Source organism: Bombus flavifrons, unplaced genomic scaffold (assembly GCF_040668555.2).
Source record: "Bombus flavifrons isolate JBK064 unplaced genomic scaffold, iyBomFlav1_principal scaffold0032, whole genome shotgun sequence".
Taxonomy (NCBI): Eukaryota; Metazoa; Arthropoda; class Insecta; order Hymenoptera; family Apidae; genus Bombus; species Bombus flavifrons.
In genome coordinates this window covers 156,889-178,381 of record NW_027184777.1, presented here as the reverse complement: position 1 = coordinate 178,381, position 21,493 = coordinate 156,889, and the positions used below count along the sequence as shown (strand labels likewise).

Here is a 21,493-nt window from a genome sequence, read left to right as displayed (position 1 = left end):
GACGTAGCACTAGAGGATACTTGATAGACACTAGATTTTGATGTTAGACTTCGACGTTGTCGTATGTAGAAGAAGTAAGTTGACTTGACCCTCCTGATGTAGCAGGAGAAGTCTGCGACTTGACTCTCCGAGAGTCGTAGGAGAAGTGACGAGTAGGAAACCTCCGACCAACGTGGTTCGTGAGTGACCTTGTGCATGGGAAAACCCAGCCTGTTCTATTAGACAGATGTTCGATTTTTCCTAATGGGCGCGTACCCGCTTTCTCCGTGTTTTTAATTGCGCCTAATAAACCCAAGGACCTCTCTAAAAACCAGATGTGCGTCGCAAATATTTCTAGCCTTAAGAAAGCTTTCAGGACGACGGATGGAATGCAGATACATGTGTACACAATGCAAGAGAAAGTTATGGTTGGTCCACAGGTTTATTGAGGGTCGAAATGACGTTACGCAGGCCGTTGGCTGGCCGGTCGCGAGAGATGCAGCGCAGATGTTTTAGGCGACGTAACAGAGATGTAAAATTATTTTATAATAAAGCGACATTGTAGCGGCGGCATTGTTTTGTCCGGAGTTTATTTGTTTTTAAATTACTTGTAATCTAACGGTTTTGGTACTCCGAGGCAAAACAACAACACTATTTGAAATGTCCTATGACTCATGTGCAGCTACAGATAAGATGTCGTTGCCTTCGGTTAAACTACACTTGCTTCCTTGATTCCATGAATATGGTGTTGTTTCCTTGGTTTTTAGCAGACATGGAAATTTACATCTTAAAATTACACTCTGCGTTACCACTGCTTTTATACAAAATAGTGAAATGAGAAATTAAGTACTGTATTTAAAATTAAAAAATAATGCTATATAGAAATAAAATAGCAATCCAGGGACCTGAAAGATTTCCTTAATAAAATAATACAATATAAATCATTAATTCACTCACATTGATGGTACTGATTTAAATCAATGAATGTAGAGTTGCTTCCGATTAATGGTACAACTGTTATAAATTAAGAGCACAATTACTTTGAATTAATGGGAGAATATGGTTATAAATTATTGGTATAGTTGTTAAGAATTAATGGAGGAATTGTTTTAGATTAATGGCTTAAATATTATAAATTAATGGCTTAGATGATATAAATTAATAGTTTAAATATTGTAAATTAGTGGCTTAGATGTTGTAAATTAATAGCTTAAATGTTATAATTTAATGGCTTAGATGATATAAATTAATAGTTTAAATGTTATAAATTATTGGCAAAATGTATAAAATAACAGTTCAAAAGTTAGAAATTAATGGCTTAAATGTTATAAATTAATAGCTTAAATGTTATAAATTAATGGCTTAAATGTATAAAATAACACATTAAATGCTGTAAATTAATGGTTTAAATGTTATAAATTAACAGTTTAAATGTTATAAATTAATAGCTTGAATGTTATAATTTAATGGCTTAGATGGTATAAATTAATAGTTTAAATGTTATAAATTAATGGCTAAATGTATAAAATAACAGTTCAAAAGTTAGAAATTAATGGCTTAAATGTTATAAATTAATAGCATAAATGTTATAAATTAATAGTTTAGACGTTATAAATTAATTCCTTAAATGTTATAAATTAATGGCTTGAATGTTATAAATTAATAGCTTAAGTGTTGTAAATTAATGGTTTAGGCGTTATAAATTACTAGTTACAATGTTGTTGTTTGATATTTTTTCTTACTTACCTGATATTTATGTTCTTCTTCGATGTTCACTCTCCGGAATTTCAGGCACAAAAGAGCTCGCGCGCGACCTCCGTGTTCCTTATATAACATAACAAGGCGTCGGTTTGTTAATCAAACGGTAACGATTTTTTGACATAGCAGGAGACGGTTTTTCCATTGTAACAAAATCAAATTGAACGATTTCTTAATTTTTATCGTAAATTGGCATCTTTTACGATTTAATACGAAATCCATTTTTATCATTTTAATAGTTTCTACAAACTAAGACTATATTGACACCTACATGATACTAGTTTTCGACTATCGATTAGTTTGGACAAAAAGGGAAAAGAGCCTAAGTGCAGTCGATGACGTTACTGTGAAATAAGTTAAGCTATTAAATAATCAGACAGATAAAATTCATATTAAGCGTTATATTATATTATCGATATTCGTTCATTTACTCGTGCTAATTAAAAAATAAAACGTTCTTTTTTCTTGAGTAACACCTACATCACTGTTTGCGATATTTAAGATTCTTATTTAATGCTTATTTAGAAGTCAGGTACCTTTTTAATTCTTCACAAGTTAAACGATTAAATTTACTCGTTATAGTTGTAACATAAAATGGCTTTATTTCTTCAATACCGCCTGCATCGCTGTACGTGATACAGTTATTAATTATGTAGCAAATAATATGATCTAATTGGTTGTAATCGCGGTTACGTATTTCTTCTTTAAATCTATCGATGTATTGGGCTATTAGCGCGAGACTTACTGATTCCTCGAGGAATGGTTTGATTCTTATAAATTAATGTTTTAAATGTGCCAATTATTGTTTCAATTGTTATAAATTAATAGTTTAATCGTTGTTAATTATTTGCTTAAATGTTATAAATTAATAACTTAAGTGTTATAAATTAATAGTTTGAGTGTTAGGAATTAATGGTATAAATGTAAAAATTAATAGCTTAAATGTTATGAATTTGTGACTTATTGTTGTAAATTCATGACGTAAATATTGTAAATTAATGGCTTAAATGTTATAAATTAATAGTGCAGTCCAGTGTAGATCATCCAAAATGATCTTAGGGGCTTTTGTTGATCCAAACTGGACTGTTGCGTAGTTCTTGGCTTGGTATCGTTTTCCAAAGATTAATCGACTGATTAATTTTTGGAAAACGATGCCAATTACCAGGTCTCACCACGAGGAGGTGACTACGCACGAGACCCGCCCATGGGTTATTTAACACTACACATCGATCTCGACATTCAACCTATTGGCAGAATGTCCAGTTTTGACACTACTTGACCATGGGCCTGCGTAAAGGAATAGTTGTTTCGTAGTCTAACTGCGAAACACATATCTCCAACGCAGCGCTAACATGAATCTTTACAAACGTAGAACAAGGCATACGTAACGCATCATCTATCTCCCACACAACGATTACATCGATCAGTACAAATAAACAATAATTCGCATCCCTACTGGCAACATTCGGTATCAAAGACACATTTATCTAACTTGGAGCGAAAAGAAGAAGATGAAGCTACTGACACTGTCCCGAAACGGACGAGATCGCGATCTCTCGAAAGAACTAACAAACCTACGCGACGTACCCCCGTACACGAGATAACCCCGAGGTTCAACGGAAAGCCCAAGAATTGGCCGTAACTCGATTCCTGTTTCGCCGTTCGATACTTACACGAGTCGCGGTCGATGGCGCCGACAGATGATGCCAGTGATCCACTAGTAATTCAGCCGTGGATCCAGCACATAGGCCAGCAACTTGACACACTCCAACTGAACAAGTGGAACCCGGGGAGGGACCGCTGAACAGGATTACGAAGGCAAGAGGCCCCAACTGAACAGTGGGGTCCACTCACAGGGAGGGACCGCTGAACAGGACTACCAAGGCACGAGGCCCCAACTGAACAGTGGGGTCCACTCACAGGGAGGGACCGCTGAACAGGATTACGAAGGCAATACCTCAACTGAACAGTGGGGTCCACTCCCGCGGGGCCGAACAGGATTACGGAGGACGTGAAATTGGAGGTCTCTGATCGAGTACCCAAGTAACAATCGGACAGGACTGCAGATCCACGAGTGAATCCCCAACAGATTAGCAAGCATCACCGGCACGACGACAACTCCCGTGATCCGATGCAAACGTTGAGCAGTCACCAAGACAGAGCTGTCCTTGGGCGACTTACGAATCCGAAGAGTTGTCTAGAGCACATTGACCCGCACGCACCCGAAATACACGCGAGCGAGTACGCCACGCGACAGTTTGAAAGAACTGAGTGATCGCGAACCGATATATCGTGGGAACAATTTTTCCAGTATGGTAAGCGAGGGGATCAAGAGAGACGAGATCTTTATTTGTCGTTCCAAGATAGATAAGTATCTTTGTACAGAATGAGCTTACAATGTACATAACACAGGTATCTATCTTATGATTAATTAAAGCTAATACGCTCGCATCCCACGGTGTCCTGCGATGTCCCACGATGTCCCACGTTGCCCCCGCGGGGGGGTATTAGTCCAGTTTAGATCACCAAAACTATTTTGGGTGATCAAGACCAGACTATAATCAAGTAGTTTTTAGCTTGATATCGTTTTCGAATAATAATACTAATATTCGAAATAGTACTTGGTGTATTATTATTTGGAAAACGATACCAATTACCGGGACCCACCACGAGGAGGTAACTACGCTCGGGTCCCATTTACATATGAGTTTTTACGCATTGGAAGCAGAGATGTAAAATTATTTTATAATAAAGCGACATTGTAGCGGCGGCATTGTTTTGTCCGGAGTTTATTTGTTTTTAAATTACTTGTAATCTAACGGTTTTGGTACTCCGAGGCAAAACAACAACACTATTTGAAATGTCCTATGACTCATGTGCAGCTACAGATAAGATGTCGTTGCCTTCGGTTAAACTACACTTGCTTCCTTGATTCCATGAATATGGTGTTGTTTCCTTGGTTTTTAGCAGACATGGAAAATTACATCTTAAAATTACACTCTGCGTTACCACTGCTTTCATACAAAATAGTCAAATGAGAAATTAAGTACTATATTTAAAATTAAAAAATAATGCTATACAGAAATAAAATAGCAATCCAGGGACCTGAAAGATTTCGTTAATAAAATAATACAATATAAATCATTAATTCACTCACATTGATGGTACTGATTTAAATCAATGAATGTAGAGTTGCTTCCGATTAATGGTACAACTGATATAAATTAAGAGCACAATTACTTTGAATTAATGGGAGAATATGGTTATAAATTATTGGTATAGTTGTTAAGAATTAATGGAGGAATTGTTTTAGATTAATGGCTTAAATATTATAAATTAATGGCTTAGATGATATAAATTAATAGTTTAAATATTGTAAATTAGTGGCTTAGATGTTGTAAATTAATAGCTTAAATGTTATAATTTAATGGCTTAGATGATATAAATTAATAGTTTCAATGTTATAAATTATTGGCAAAATGTATAAAATAACAGTTCAAAAGTTAGAAATTAATGGCTTAAATGTTATAAATTAATAGCTTAAATGTTATAAATTAATGGCGTAAATGTATAAAATAACACATTAAATGCTGTAAATTAATGGTTTAAATGTTATAAATTAACAGTTTAAATGTTATAAATTAATAGCTTGAATGTTATAATTTAATGGCTTAGATGATATAAATTAATAGTTTAAATGTTATAAATTAATGGCTAAATGTATAAAATAACAGTTCAAAAGTTAGAAATTAATGGCTTAAATGTTATAAATTAATAGCATAAATGTTATAAATTAATAGTTTAGACGTTATAAATTATTTCCTTAAATGTTATAAATTAATGGCTTGAACGTTATAAATTAATAGCTTAAGTGTTGTAAATTAATGGTTTAGACGTTATAAATTACTAGTTACAATGTTGTTGTTTGATATTTTTTCTTACTTACCTGATATTTATGTTCTTCTTCGATGTGCACTCTCCGGAATTTCAGGCACAAAAGAGCTCGCGCGCGACCTCCGTGTTCCTTATGTAACATAACAAGGCGTCGGTTTGTTAATCAAACGGTAACGATTTTTTGACATAGCAGGAGACGGTTTTTCCATTGTAACAAAATCAAATTGAACGATTTCTTAATTTTTATCGTAAATTGGCATCTTTTACGATTTAATACGATATCCATTTTTATCATTTTAATGGTTTCTACAAACTAAGACTATATTCACACCTACATGATACTAGTTTTCGACTATCGATTAGTTTGGACAAAAAGGGAAAAGAGCCTAAGTGCAGTCGATGACGTTACTGTGAAATAAGTTAAGCTATTAAATAATCAGACAGATAAAATTCATATTAAGCGTTATATTATATTATCGATATTCGTTCATTTACTCGTGCTAATTAAAAAATAAAACGTTCTTTTTTCTTGAGCAACACCTACATCACTGTTTGCGATATTTAAGATTCTTATTTAATGCTCATTTAGAAGTCAGGTACCTTTTTAATTCTTCACAAGTTAAACGATTAAATTTACTCGTTATAGTTGTAACATAAAATGGCTTTATTTCTTCAATACCGCCTGCATCGCTGTACGTGATACAGTTATTAATTATGTAGCAAATAATATGATCTAATTGGTTGTAATCGCGGTTACGTATTTCTTCGTTAAATCTATCGATGTATTGGGCTATTGGCGCGAGACTTACTGATTCCTCGAGGAATGGTTTGATTCTTATAAATTAATGTTTTAAATGTGCCAATTATTGTTTCAATTGTTATAAATTAATAGTTTAATCGTTGTTAATTATTTGCTTAAATGTTATAAATTAATAGCTTATGTGTTATAAATTAATAGTTTGAGTGTTAGGAATTAATGGTATAAATGTAAAAATTAATAGCTTAAGTGTTATGAATTTGTGACTTATTGTTGTAAATTCATGACGTAAATATTGTAAATTAATGGCTTAAATGTTATAAATTAATAGTGCAGTCCAGTGTAGATCATCCAAAATGATCTTAGCGGCTTTTGTTGATCCAAACTGGACTGTTGCGTAGTTCTTGGCTTGGTATCGTTTTCCAAAGATTAATCGACTGATTAATTTTTGGAAAACGATGCCAATTACCAGGTCTCACCACGAGGAGGTGACTACGCACGAGACCCGCCCATGGGTTATTTAACACTACACATCGATCTCGACATTCAACCTATTGGCAGAATGTCCACTTTTGACACTACTTGACCATGGGCCTGCGTAAAGAAATAGTTGTTTCGTAGTCTAACTGCGAAACACATATCTCCAACGCAGCGCTAACATGAATCTTTACAAACGTAGAACAAGGCATACGTAACGCATCATCTATCTCCCACACAACGATTGCATCGATCAGTACAAATAAACAATAATTTGCATCCCTACTGGCAACATTCGGTATCAAAGACACATTTATCTAACTTGGAGCGAAAAGAAGAAGATGAAGCTACTGACACTGTCCCGAAACGGACGAGATCGCGATCTCTCGAAAGAACTAACAAACCTACGCGACGTACCCCCGTACACGAGATAACCCCGAGGTTCAACGGAAAGCCCAAGAATTGGCCGTAACTCGATTCCTGTTTCGCCGTTCGAAACTTACACGAGTCGCGGTCGATGGCGCCGACAGATGATGCCAGTGATCCACTAGTAATTCAGCCGTGGATCCAGCACATAGGCCAGCAACTTGACACACTCCAACTGAACAGGTGGAACCCGGGGAGGGACCGCTGAACAGGATTACGAAGGCGAGAGGCCCCAACTGAACAGTGGGGTCCACTCACAGGGAGGGACCGCTGAACAGGATTACCAAGGCACGAGGCCCCAACTGAACAGTGGGGTCCACTCACGGGGAGGGACCGCTGAACAGGATTACGAAGGCAATACCTCAACTGAACAGTGGGGTCCACTCCCGCGGGGCCGAACAGGATTACGGAGGACGTGAAATTGCTGGTCCCTGACCGAGTACCGAAGTACCAATCGGACAGGACTGCAGATCCACGACTGAATCCCCAACAGATTAGCAAGCATCACCGGCACGACGACAACTCCCGTGATCCGATGCAAACGTTGAGCAGTCACCAAGACAGAGCTGTCCTTGGGCGACTTACGAATCCGAAGAGTTGTCTAGAGCACATTGACCCGCACGCACCCGAAATACACGCGAGCGAGTACGCCACGCGACAGTTTGAAAGAACTGAGTGATCGCGAACCGATATATCGTGGGAACAATTTTTCCAGTATGGTAAGCGAGGGGATCAAGAGAGACGAGATCTTTATTTGTCGTTCCAAGATAGATAAGTATCTTTGTACAGAATGAGCTTACAATGTACATAACATAGGTATCTATCTTATGATTAATTAAAGCTAATACGCTCGCATCCCACGGTGTCCTGCGATGTCCCACGATGTCCCACGTTGCCCCCGCGGGGGGGTATTAGTCCAGTTTAGATCACCAAAACTATTTTGGGTGATCAAGACCAGACTATATTCAAGTAGTTTTTAGCTTGATATCGTTTTCGAATAATAATACTAATATTCGAAATAGTACTTGGTGTATTATTATTTGGAAAACGATACCAATTACCGGGACCCACCACGAGGAGGTAACTACGCTCGGGTCCCATTTACATATGAGTTTTTACGCATTGGAAGCAGAGATTGTTATTTCGACCAATCGCGGGGAGACGCAATCGCGAGGAGAGACGTCAACGGGAGTCGTAAATTCCCGTTACGATTATACTAATCGACACCACGAGTTGATCGATCCCCTGATTTCCGTTAAGATAATAGGGGTGATTAAGTTTATATAACACTGTGATTCACAGAATTATAAAATATACATTTCCAACACTTAAACTACACTGTTGAGTAGATACAAATCGTCGATAACACCTTGTCGCACGAATATGAGATAGATATGACTAATAGAGCAAGGTTCGTACAATCGAATTTCGTATGTTAGTGGACGTAGCACTAGAGGATACTTGATAGACACTAGATTTTGATGTTAGACTTCGACGTTGTCGTATGTAGAAGAAGTAAGTTGACTTGACCCTCCTGATGTAGCAGGAGAAGTCTGCGACTTGACTCTCCGAGAGTCGTAGGAGAAGTGACGAGTAGGAAACCTCCGACCAACGTGGTTCGTGAGAGACCTTGTGCATGGGAAAACCCAGCCTGTTCTATTAGACAGATGTTCGATTTTTCCTAATGGGCGCGTACCCGCTTTCTCCGTGTTTTTAATTGCGCCTAATAAACCCAAGGGAGTCTCTAAAAACCAGATGTGCGTCGCAAATATTTCTAGCCTTAAGAAAGCTTTCAGGACGACGGATGGAATGCAGATACATGTGTACACAATGCAAGAGAAAGTTATGGTTGGTCCTCAGGTTTATTGAGGGTCGAAATGACGTTACGCAGGCCGTCGGCTGGCCGGTCGCGAGAGCTGCAGCGCAGATGTTTTAGGCGACGTAACAGAGATGTAAAATTATTTTATAATAAAGCGACATTGTAGCGGCGGCATTGTTTTGTCCGGAGTTTATTTGTTTTTAAATTACTTGTAATCTAACGGTTTTGGTACTCCGAGGCAAAACAACAACACTATTTGAAATGTCCTATGACTCATGTGCAGCTACAGATAAGATGTCGTTGCCTTCGGTTAAACTACACTTGCTTCCTTGATTCCATGAATATGGTGTTGTTTCCTTGGTTTTTAGCAGACATGGAAAATTACATCTTAAAATTACACTCTGCGTTACCACTGCTTTTATACAAAATAGTGAAATGAGAAATTATGTACTGTATTTAAAATTAAAAAATAATGCTATATAGAAATAAAATAGCAATCCAGGGACCTGAAAGATTTCGTTAATAAAATAATACAATATAAATCATTAATTCACTCACATTGATGGTACTGATTTAAATCAATGAATGTAGAGTTGCTTCCGATTAATGGTACAACTGTTATAAATTAAGAGCACAATTACTTTGAATTAATGGGAGAATATGGTTATAAATTATTGGTACAGTTGTTAAGAATTAATGGAGGAATTGTTTTAGATTAATGGCTTAAATATTATAAATTAATGGCTTAGATGATATAAATTAATAGTTTAAATATTGTAAATTAGTGGCTTAGATGTTGTAAATTAATAGCTTAAATGTTATAATTTAATGGCTTAGATGATATAAATTAATAGTTTAAATGTTATAAATTAATGGCTAAATGTATAAAATAACAGTTCAAAAGTTAGAAATTAATGGCTTAAATGTTATAAATTAATAGCTTAAATGTTATAAATTAATAGCTTAAATGTATAAAATAACACTTTAAATGTTGTAAATTAATGGCTTAGATGTTGTTAATTAATAGCTTAAATGTTATAAAATAATAGCTTAAATGTATAAAACAACAGTTTAAATGTTGTAAATTAGTGGCTCAGATGTTGTCAATTAATTGCTTAAAAGTTAGAAATTAATGGCTTAAATGTTAGAAATTAATAGTTTAAATGTTATAAATTAATTGCTTAAATGTTATAAATTAATGGCTTAAATGTATAAAATAACACTTTAAATGCTGTAAATTAATGGTTTAAATGTTATAAATTAACAGTTTAGATGTTATAAATTAATAGCTTGAATGTTATAATTTAATGGCTTAGATGATATAAATTAATAGTTTAAATGTTATAAATTAATGGCTAAATGTATAAAATAACAGTTCAAAAGTTAGAAATTAATGGCTTAAATGTTATAAATTAATAGCTTAAATGTTATAAATTAATGGCTTAAATGTATAAAATAACACATTAAATGCTGTAAATTAATGGTTTAAATGTTATAAATTAACAGTTTAAATGTTATAAATTAATAGCTTGAATGTTATAATTTAATGGCTTAGATGATATAAATTAATAGTTTAAATGTTATAAATTAATGGCTAAATGTATAAAATAACAGTTCAAAAGTTAGAAATTAATGGCTTAAATGTTATAAATTAATAGCATAAATGTTATAAATTAATAGTTTAGACGTTATAAATTAATTCCTTAAATGTTATAAATTAATGGCTTGAATGTTATAAATTAATAGCTTAAGTGTTGTAAATTAATGGTTTAGACGTTATAAATTACTAGTTACAATGTTGTTGTTTGATATTTTTTCTTACTTACCTGATATTTATGTTCTTCTTCGATGTTCACTCTCCGGAATTTCAGGCACAAAAGAGCTCGCGCGCGACCTCCGTGTTCCTTATATAACATAACAATGCGTCGGTTTGTTAATCAAACGGTAACGATTTTTTGACATAGCAGGAGACGGTTTTTCCATTGTAACAAAATCAAATTGAACGATTTCTTAATTTTTATCGGAAATTGACATCTTTTACGATTTAATACGATATCCATTTTTATCATTTTAATAGTTTCTACAAACTAAGACTATATTCACACCTACATGATACTAGTTTTCGATTATCGATTAGTTTGGACAAAAAGGGAAAAGAGCCTAAGTGCAGTCGATGACGTTACTGTGAAATAAGTTAAGCTATTAAATAATCAGACAGACAAAATTCATATTAAGCGTTATATTATATTATCGATATTCGTTCATTTACTCGTGCTAATTAAAAAATAAAACGTTCTTTTTTCTTGAGTAACACCTACATCACTGTTTGCGATATTTAAGATTCTTATTTAATGCTTATTTAGAAGTCAGGTACCTTTTTAATTCTTCACAAGTTAAACGATTAAATTTACTCGTTATGGTTGTAACATAAAATGGCTTTATTTCTTCAATACCGCCTGCATCGCTGTACGTGATACAGTTATTAATTATGTAGCAAATAATATGATCTAATTGGTTGTAATCGCGGTTACGTATTTCTTCGTTAAATCTATCGATGTATTGGGCTATTAGCGCGAGACTTACTGATTCCTCGAGGTAAATTAATGTTTTAAATGTGCCAATTATTGTTTCAATTGTTATAAATTAATAGTTTAATCGTTGTTAATTATTTGCTTAAATGTTATAAATTAATAGCTTAAGTGTTATAAATTAATAGTTTGAATGTTAGGAATTAATGGTATAAATGTAAAAATTAATAGCTTAAATTGTTACGTCGCCTAAAACATCTGCGATGCATCTCTCGCGACCGGCCAGCCGACGGCCTGCGTAACGTCATTTCGACCCTCAATAAACCTGAAGACCGACCATAACTTTCTCTTGCATTCTGTACACATGTATCTGCATTCCATCCGTCGTCCTGAAAGTTTTCTTAAGGCTAGAAATATTTGCGACGCACATCTGGTTTTTTAGAGAGGTCCTTGGGTTTATTAGGCGCAATCAAAAATGCGGAGAAAGCGGGTACGCGCCCATTAGGAAAAACCAAACATCTGTCTAACAGAACAGGCTGAGTTTTCCCATGTGCAAGGTCATTTATGAACCACGTTGGTAGGAGGACTCCGACTCACTCCTTCAGGTTTCAGCATGGGTCACAGCCAATCGACATCGCGGATCGTTGCCCTCACTTTTCCTGACGAACAACGTGAATAACGAATCCGCGTTCTTCATGCAAAGGGCACACCCACACCGAGATTTCTTCCGTGCTAGCCTAAGGGCGACAATTAATAGAAAGAAAAACAACGTCGACGTGTAGCATCTAACTCTCCCGTCCACTAACATACGAAATTCGACTGTACGAACTTTGCTCTATTATTCGTGTCTATCTCATATTCGTGCGACAAGTTGTTACTGACGATTTGTATCTACTCAACAGTGTAGTTTAAGTGTTGGAAATGTATATTTTATAATTCTGTGAATCACAGTGTTATATAAACTTAATCACCCCTATTATCTTAACGGAAATCAGGGGATCGATCAACTCGTGGTGTCGATTAATATAATCGTAACGGGAATTTACGACTCCCGTTGACGTCTCTCCTCGCGATTGCGTCTCCCCGCGATTGGCCGAATTTACATGGTCCTTCGAGCCGGATTTTGCGCCATTAAAAAGTGCATTGACCCGTGACTATACAGTGTCGCGTGAAATCCACATTCCAACGACTTAAGCAACTAACCAAAGGAGCTGCCCTCGGAAAGGAACTCCTTCATCGCTCAGCACATACGCGAGCCCACACCGCACTGTAACGAGTAGCTACCGATTCCTAGATCAACGTCCATTTGATTAAGGTAAGCCCATTCCGATTATTAAATTCAAATATGGCTCAAGCTGAATCGATCAGCACGTTGCGGCGTAGACGAAGTGCCTTAGTCAGCCGATTTGCAACCACGAAGCGTCAACTCGAGGAATATGAAGAGTCTGAACGGGTAGACAAAAACTATCTAACAGCTTGCCGTAATTCGTTCGACGAAAATTGGCGAAAAATCTGCGCGGTGCAAGAGGAATTAGAAGTGTTAGATGAGGGGGAAATAGCTCGTGCAGATTCTTTATTGCGAGAGCATCATAGGATTGACGTACAGATCATGGACCTCTTCGACCGACTACCATCAGTAACCCCTTCGCCAACAAAGACCCGCGATCCATGCGTGAAACCGGAGACGAGACCAATCACTTTGCCAGAGGTCCGTTTACCTCAATTCGACGGTGCCCTCGAGAACTGGACCTATTTCTACGACACGTTCTTATCCACAGTGGATCGCAATGAGAACTTAACTAACGTCCAAAGGTTTCAACATCTACGCTCCTCTATAACTGGACGGGCCGCACGGAGCATACAATCCTTAGAACTCACAGAGGCCAACTATCCCATCGCGCTCAACACACTGAAGGAGAAATTTAATTGTGCCCTCCGGATCTGTATGCGTCTGTGGGAATTACTGCGCAGTTATCCCGAAATAAAAAGGGAAACTCCAGAAGCCATTGAAGATTTGCTGGAAACCGTCAGCGTAAATTTGAAAGCGCTCGAAAAATTAGGGCAGCCTGTAACATCAGATATAGTGATTATCGAGTTGCTTGCATCGAAATTACCTTCGTCCAGCATGCGTAAATGGCAGCGCACGTTGCCAAACCAAGACGTGCCTTCCTATCAACATCTGATGGAATTTCTGAAAACACGGGCAAACGGTAATCAACTCCTTTCTAAATCAAAGGAAACGAAAGGATCAACCCACAAAAAACATCGTCATCGACAAAACGTACCGCGCGGCCGAACCTTTGCCACAACCAGCAAGACATTAGTGTGCCCGACCTGCAGCGGACCCCACGTACTCAGACATTGTAAGGTCTTCAAAGCCAAATCGGCGGTAGAACGCTTTCAAATCGTAAAAGGGGCAGCGTTATGTATAAACTGCCTAGGCAGCGGACATTCGCTGACACAGTGCACAGCGGGTTCGTGTCATATCTGCGGGCAACGACACAACACCTACCTACACCGAGAGCAAACGCAGATAATTCCACGTTCGTCGAGTAGTCAGTCATCTAGCAATCGGTCGTCCAGCAGTCGGTCGTCTAGCGGTCGGTCATCGAGCGGTCGGTCCTCGAGCGGTCGGTCATCGAGCGGTCGGTCGTCGAGCGGTCGGTCGTCGAGCGGTCGGTCGTCGCGCAGTCGTTCATCGAGCGGTCGGTCGCCGGGCAGTCGTTCATCGCATAAACGATCTAAGAGACAATCCCCCCCGGGATCATCGAAGTCACGTTCGTATCATAAGTCCAGACGGACAACCGAATCATCCCGGAAGCATACATATTCGGCTCCTAAAGACTCGAAAGTTCCTGAGTCAAGCTCCCCACGGACCAAGGGCACCGCCATTCACACCTTATCCAAGTCCCAACCCGAGCTAAACTGACTAGCTCAACAAACTACAAAAGGGTGGACCGAATGGGAAAATACATCTCCAAACGGCATACTACATCACGATCTACTGGTCACAGCACAGATCGATGTGCTAGACAAAAGGGCCTCACCAATCCGAGCCAGAGCATTGCTAGATACCGGATCTAGTATGAATTTCATGAGTGAGAAATTCGCAAAATCCCTCGGTATGAAACGAAGGAGATGTTCAGTCCCAATCGGCACCCTCGATGATTTGACGACAATTGCCAAGAGCCAGATCACGGCCACCATTGTTTCTATGGATGGCAAATATAAACGCATAGTAACGTTCTTAGTAATCCCAATAATATCGGCAGTCGTTCCAGATCAACCAATCGATAGGTCCGTCATCCAGCTACCCAAAAATATAAAATTAGCCGACCCAGCATTTCATCGACCAGGCCCGATCGACATATTATTGAGTTCGGGACCAACCTTAGCATCCTTTTGTGTCGGACAGATCAAACTATCCCAATCCACCGATACGGAGCTGTGTTTGCAAAAGACTCGATTCGGTTGGGTTATCGGGGGGAGCCCGCCAGCTCGCGCGGGGATCCATTCCTTTCACGTCACCACCACCGACCTACAAGCGGATCTCGCACGTTTTTGGGAAATCGATGAGGGACCACCTACCACGCATTTCTCAGAGGCGGAATTACAATGTGAGGAGCATTTCCGCAACCATGTCCAACGCAACAAGGAAGGGCGATACGTCGTCGCCCTGCCATTCAACGAGAAGCTTCCCACGCTGGGGACGTCAAGGTCCGTTGCCATGAGTAGACTCGCCTCGCTCCATCGCCGATTCCAACGCGACAAGCAATTCGAAGCCGCGTATAGTGCGGTGATCCAAGAGTATCTAGACTTGGGTCATATGACGAAGATCACGCCTGACCTTCCCACAACCAACGGTTATTATTTGCCTCATCACGGCGTGATAAAGGAATCGAGTGATACTACGAAACTCCGAGTTGTTTTCGACGGATCAGCAATCAGCACTACCAGAGTATCCCTCAACGACATGCTACATACAGGACCTAAATTACAGGAAGATCTAATTGAAATTCTATTGAGATTCCGGTCGCATCAATATGTTCTAACGGGTGACATTGAGAAGATGTATCGACAAATCCTCGTACGTCCAGAAGATCGTAAATATCAACTCATTCTATGGCGTAATTCCAACGGGGAGGTCGATACATATCAACTTAACACCGTGACGTTCGGACTATCAGCTGCCCCATACTTGGCCCTCCGATGCCTCAAACAATTAGCAGAAGACGAAGGACATCGATTCCCGCGAGCAGCAGCGGTTGTGCAGCGCGATTTTTATGTCGACGATGCCCTCACTGGAGCCGACACAAAAGAAGAATTACTATCGGTAAGACACGAACTCACAGACCTTCTCAGATCGGCCGGCTTACATATCCGGGAATGGGCATCCAATGACAAGGACATATTGCGAGGACTAACAGAAAGAGATACCAATAGAAGGCTACAATTGGGCGAGTCACAGACGTTGAAGACCTTAGGCATTTATTGGGATTCTCAGGAAGACGCAATCCTTTACTCAGTTGAACCCACAGCGACCATCACTCGAGTCACTAAACGATCAATGAGTTCGGTGATAGCCCGAATCTATGATCCACTTGGTTTGCTCGCGCCAGTGATTGTCAAAGCAAAAATATTGCTTCAACGCGTCTGGGCATTAAAAATTGATTGGGACGAATCCCTACCAGCAGAGTTGCATACTGAATGGGATCGATATCATATCCAACTACCCTTGCTTAATGATATTCGGTTCCCTCGTAAAACCATAATCAAGGCAGCTAATCATATAGAGCTGCACGGTTTCTGCGACGCCAGTGAAAGGGCATACGGAGCATGTGTCTATCTACGCAGCACCAATCCGGAGGGACACACACAAACTCAGATACTCACGGCTCGATCTAAGGTCGCGCCACTAAAATCGTTGACAATCCCACGACTCGAGTTAAGCGGAGCATTACTCCTCGCCTCACTTATGTCCTTGATAAAGAAGTCCCTCAATATAAAGATTTCTCGCACTGTGTATTGGACGGATTCTACTATAGTGCTTCAGTGGATCAAGTCCTCGCCACACATGTTGAAAACCTTCGTGGCGAACCGCGTAGCCGAGATCCAGACGAAAACAAACATCGACGATTGGCGTCATGTGCCCACCAACGATAATCCAGCAGATCTCATCTCCCGCGGGCAGACTCCCAAGGAATTTCTGCGCCCGACCATCTGGAAAAACGGACCCGAATGGCTCAAACAACAAGAGGAAAACTGGCCGATCTGGATACCCACGACGCTGGGAGAACTCCCAGAACAAAAGAAGACGATATGTCTAACAACTAGTACCATCGACAACACACTCCTCCATGGATATTCATCCTGGACAAGACTAATAAGAGTCGTCTCTTGGTGTCTTCGATGGAAATATAAGCAGAACCGATCCTCCCATCTAACAACGGACGAATTAACCACCGCACATAATAAATTGATCAAGATAATCCAATCCCGACACTTCGCAGCGGAGATTCGGATACTGCAGAAAGATCGAAGCAAGGATGTTGGAGGAAAACTACAGCCACTAAATCCATTCTTCGACGAAGAGGGGATACTACGCGTCGGAGGACGACTGACCAACTCTGCTATCCCATTCAGGCAAAAGCATCCAATTATTTTGCCGAAATCGACAATTACCGAGATCATTATAAACGAAGAACATCGAAACAACCACCACACAGGGACACAAGCTACATTATACGCCGTGAGACTACGCTATTGGCCGATCGACGGCCGTAGCCAAGTGTGGCGCACTATCAAAAGGTGCGTCCGTTGCTGCAGAGCTAATCCTCCACCAGTAGAGTACTTGATGGGGGATTTACCAGAGGCGCGTATTACCGAATCGCGCCCGTTTACGAACGTCGGAATCGACTACTGCGGTCCGCTCTATATCAAAGAGAGAAGGAATCGTAACCGCAGTAAAGTCAAGGTATACGTTGCCATATTCGTATGTCTAGCAACAAAAGCCGTCCACATCGAGTTAGTCAGCGATCTAACTACCGACGCATTCCTAGCCGTTCTACGCCGATTCATCTCCCGAAGAGGATACTGCGCAACCATCCTCACCGACAATGGCACCAATTTCGTCGGAGCTAATCGGGAATTACAAGAACTCCGAACCCTATTACAGTCCGACGACCACAAGGAAAAGGTGCAGAATTTTCTCGCCGACCGACAGATACAATGGCGTTTCAACCCCCCAAACTCACCACATTTTGGCGGTTTATGGGAAGCCGCCGTAAAATCGTTCAAACGTCACCTCATCCGCGTCGTCGGCACGGAGCTCTTGACCTTTGAACACCTTAACACCCTTGTGATTGAGATTGAAGCAATTCTCAATTCACGTCCACTGACTCCCATCTCGTCCGATCCGAAAGATCCCCCTGTCCTCACTCCCGGTCACTTTCTAATCGGCGATACATTAACGAGTTTACGGGAGCGTGATTTCAGGACAGTTCCATCAGGCCGGCTATCTAGTTGGCAGCGCATCCACCAGATCAAGCAGTACTTCTGGAGCAGGTGGAATCGAGAGTACCTCAACGAGCTGACCCGCCGCAACAAATGGGACAAGGGAAAACACGACATCCGTGAAGGCACCGTCGTAATCCTCAGGGAGGATAACGTCCCATCCATGCAGTGGCCTTTGGGCCGCGTAATCAAAGTCCATCCAGGAGCCGACGGAATCATACGGACCGCTACCGTGCAGACGGCAACGAGTATCCTGGACCGTGGTGTCAAAAGATTGGTCCCCTTACCCATTCAACCAGAAACAGATGAATCCGAGCATCAACCCGGAGCGAAGGAAATGGACAAACGACGCACCTGACTCCACAGGCAGAATTTGATCGGTGCCCTCTCAACGGGGGGAGGATGTTACGTCGCCTAAAACATCTGCGCTGCATCTCTCGCGACCGGCCAGCCGACGGCCTGCGTAACGTCATTTCGACCCTCAATAAACCTGAGGACCGACCATAACTTTCTCTTGCATTCTGTACACATGTATCTGCATTCCATCCGTCGTCCTGAAAGTTTTCTTAAGGCTGGAAATATTTGCGACGCACATCTGGTTTTTTAGAGAGGTCCTTGGGTTTATTAGGCGCAATCAAAAATGCGGAGAAAGCGGGTACGCGCCCATTAGGAAAAACCAAACATCTGTCTAACAGAACAGGCTGAGTTTTCCCATGTGCAAGGTCATTTATGAACCACGTTGGTAGGAGGACTCCGACTCACTCCTTCAGGTTTCAGCATGGGTCACAGCCAATCGACATCGCGGATCGTTGCCCTCACTTTTCCTGACGAACAACGTGAATAACGAATCCGCGTTCTTCATGCAAAGGGCACACCCACACCGAGCTTTCTTCCGTGCTAGCCTAAGGGCGACAATTAGTAGAAAGAAAAACAACGTCGACGTGTAGCATCTAACTCTCCCGTCCACTAACATACGAAATTCGACTGTACGAACTTTGCTCTATTATTCGTGTCTATCTCATATTCGTGCGACAAGTTGTTACTGACGATTTGTATCTACTCAACAGTGTAGTTTAAGTGTTGGAAATATATATTTTATAATTCTGTGAATCACAGTGTTATATAAACTTAATCACCCCTATTATCTTAACGGAAATCAGGGGATCGATCAACTCGTGGTGTCGATTAATATAATCGTAACGGGAATTTACGACTCCCGTTGACGTCTCTCCTCGCGATTGCGTCTCCCCGCGATTGGCCGAATTTACATAAATGTTATGAATTTGTGACTTATTGTTGTAAATTCATGACGTAAATATTCTAAATTAATGGCTTAAATGTTATAAATTATTAGTGCAGTCCAGTGTAGATCATCCAAAATGATCTTGGGGGCTTTTGGTGATCCAAACTGGACTGTTGCGTAGTTCTTGGCTTGGTATCGTTTTCCAAAGATTAATCGACTGATTAATTTTTGGAAAACGATGCCAATTACCAGGTCTCACCACGAGGAGGTGACTACGCACGAGACCCGCCCATGGGTTATTTAACACTACACATCGATCTCGACATTCAACCTATTGGCAGAATGTCCAGTTTTGACACTACTTGACCATGGGCCTGCGTAAAGAAATAGTTGTTTCGTAGTCTAACTGCGAAACACATATCTCCAACGCAGCGCTAACTTGAATCTTTACAAACGTAGAACAAGGCATACGTAACGCATCATCTATCTCCCACACAACGATTACATCGATCAGTACAAATGTACAATTATTCGCATCCCTACTGGCAACATTCGGTATCAAAGACACATTTATCTAACTTGGAGCGAAAAGAAGATGAAGCTACTGACACTGTCCCGAAACGGACGAGATCGCGATCTCTCGAAAGAACTAACAAACCTACGCGACGTACCCCCGTACACGAGATAACCCCGAGGTTCAACGGAAAGCCCAAGAATTGGCCGTAACTCGATTCCTGTTTCGCCGTTCGAAACTTACACGAGTCGCGGTCGATGGCGCCGACAGATGATGCCAGTGATAAACTAGTAATTCAGCCGTGGATCCAGCACATAGGCCAGCAACTTGACACACTCCAACTGAACAAGTGGAACCCGGGGAGGGACCGCTGAACAGGATTACGAAGGCAAGAGGCCCCAACTGAACAGTGGGGTCCACTCACAGGGAGGGACCGCTGAACAGGATTACCAAGGCACGAGGCCCCAACTGAACAGTGGGGTCCACTCACGGGGAGGGACCGCTGAACAGGATTACGAAGGCAATACCTCAACTGAACAGTGGGGTCCACTCCCGCGGGGCCGAACAGGATTACGGAGGACGTGAAATTGCTGGTCCCTGACCGAGTACCGAAGTACCAATCGGACAGGACTGCAGATCCACGACTGAATCCCCAACAGATTAGCAAGCATCACCGGCACGACGACAACTCCCGTGATCCGATGCAAACGTTGAGCAGTCACCAAGACAGAGCTGTCCTTGGGCGACTTACGAATCCGAAGAGTTGTCTAGAGCACATTGACCCGCACGCACCCGAAATACACGCGAGCGAGTACGCCACGCGACAGTTTGAAAGAACTGAGTGATCGCGAACCGATATATCGTGGGAACAATTTTTCCAGTATGGTAAGCGAGGGGATCAAGAGAGACGAGATCTTTATTTGTCGTTCCAAGATAGATAAGTATCTTTGTACAGAATGAGCTTACAATGTACATAACATAGGTATCTATCTTATGATTAATTAAAGCTAATACGCTCGCATCCCACGGTGTCCTGCGATGTCCCACGATGTCCCACGTTGCCCCCGCGGGGGGGTATTAGTCCAGTTTAGATCACCAAAACTATTTTGGGTGATCAAGACCAGACTATATTCAAGTAGTTTTTAGCTTGATATCGTTTTCGAATAATAATACTAATATTCGAAATAGTACTTGGTGTATTATTATTTGGAAAACGATACCAATTACCGGGACCCACCACGAGGAGGAAACTACGCTCGGGTCCCATTTACATATGAGTTTTTACGCATTGGAAGCAGAGATGTAAAATTATTTTATAATAAAGCGACATTGTAGCGGCGGCATTGTTTTGTCCGGAGTTTATTTGTTTTTAAATTACTTGTAATCTAACGGTTTTGGTACTCCGAGGCAAAGAACAACACTATTTGAAATGTCCTATGACTCATGTGCAGCTACAGATAAGATGTCGTTGCCTTCGGTTAAACTACACTTGCTTCCTTGATTCCATGAATATGGTGTTGTTTCCTTGGTTTTTAGCAGACATGGAAAATTACATCTTAAAATTACACTCTGCGTTACCACTGCT

General features: G+C 40.4%; 1 protein-coding gene across 1 annotated transcript; it reads left to right on the top strand.

Moving 5' to 3' along the window:
* Positions 1-12,983: 12,983 nt before the first annotated feature.
* LOC138189389 (uncharacterized) lies at positions 12,984-18,509 on the top strand. Its single transcript, XM_069131447.1, has 2 exons — positions 12,984-13,848; positions 14,572-18,509. The coding sequence occupies exons 1-2, from the start codon at positions 12,984-12,986 to the stop codon at positions 18,507-18,509; spliced, it is 4,803 nt and encodes a 1,600-aa protein (XP_068987548.1).
* The last annotated feature ends 2,984 nt before the right edge of the window (positions 18,510-21,493 follow it).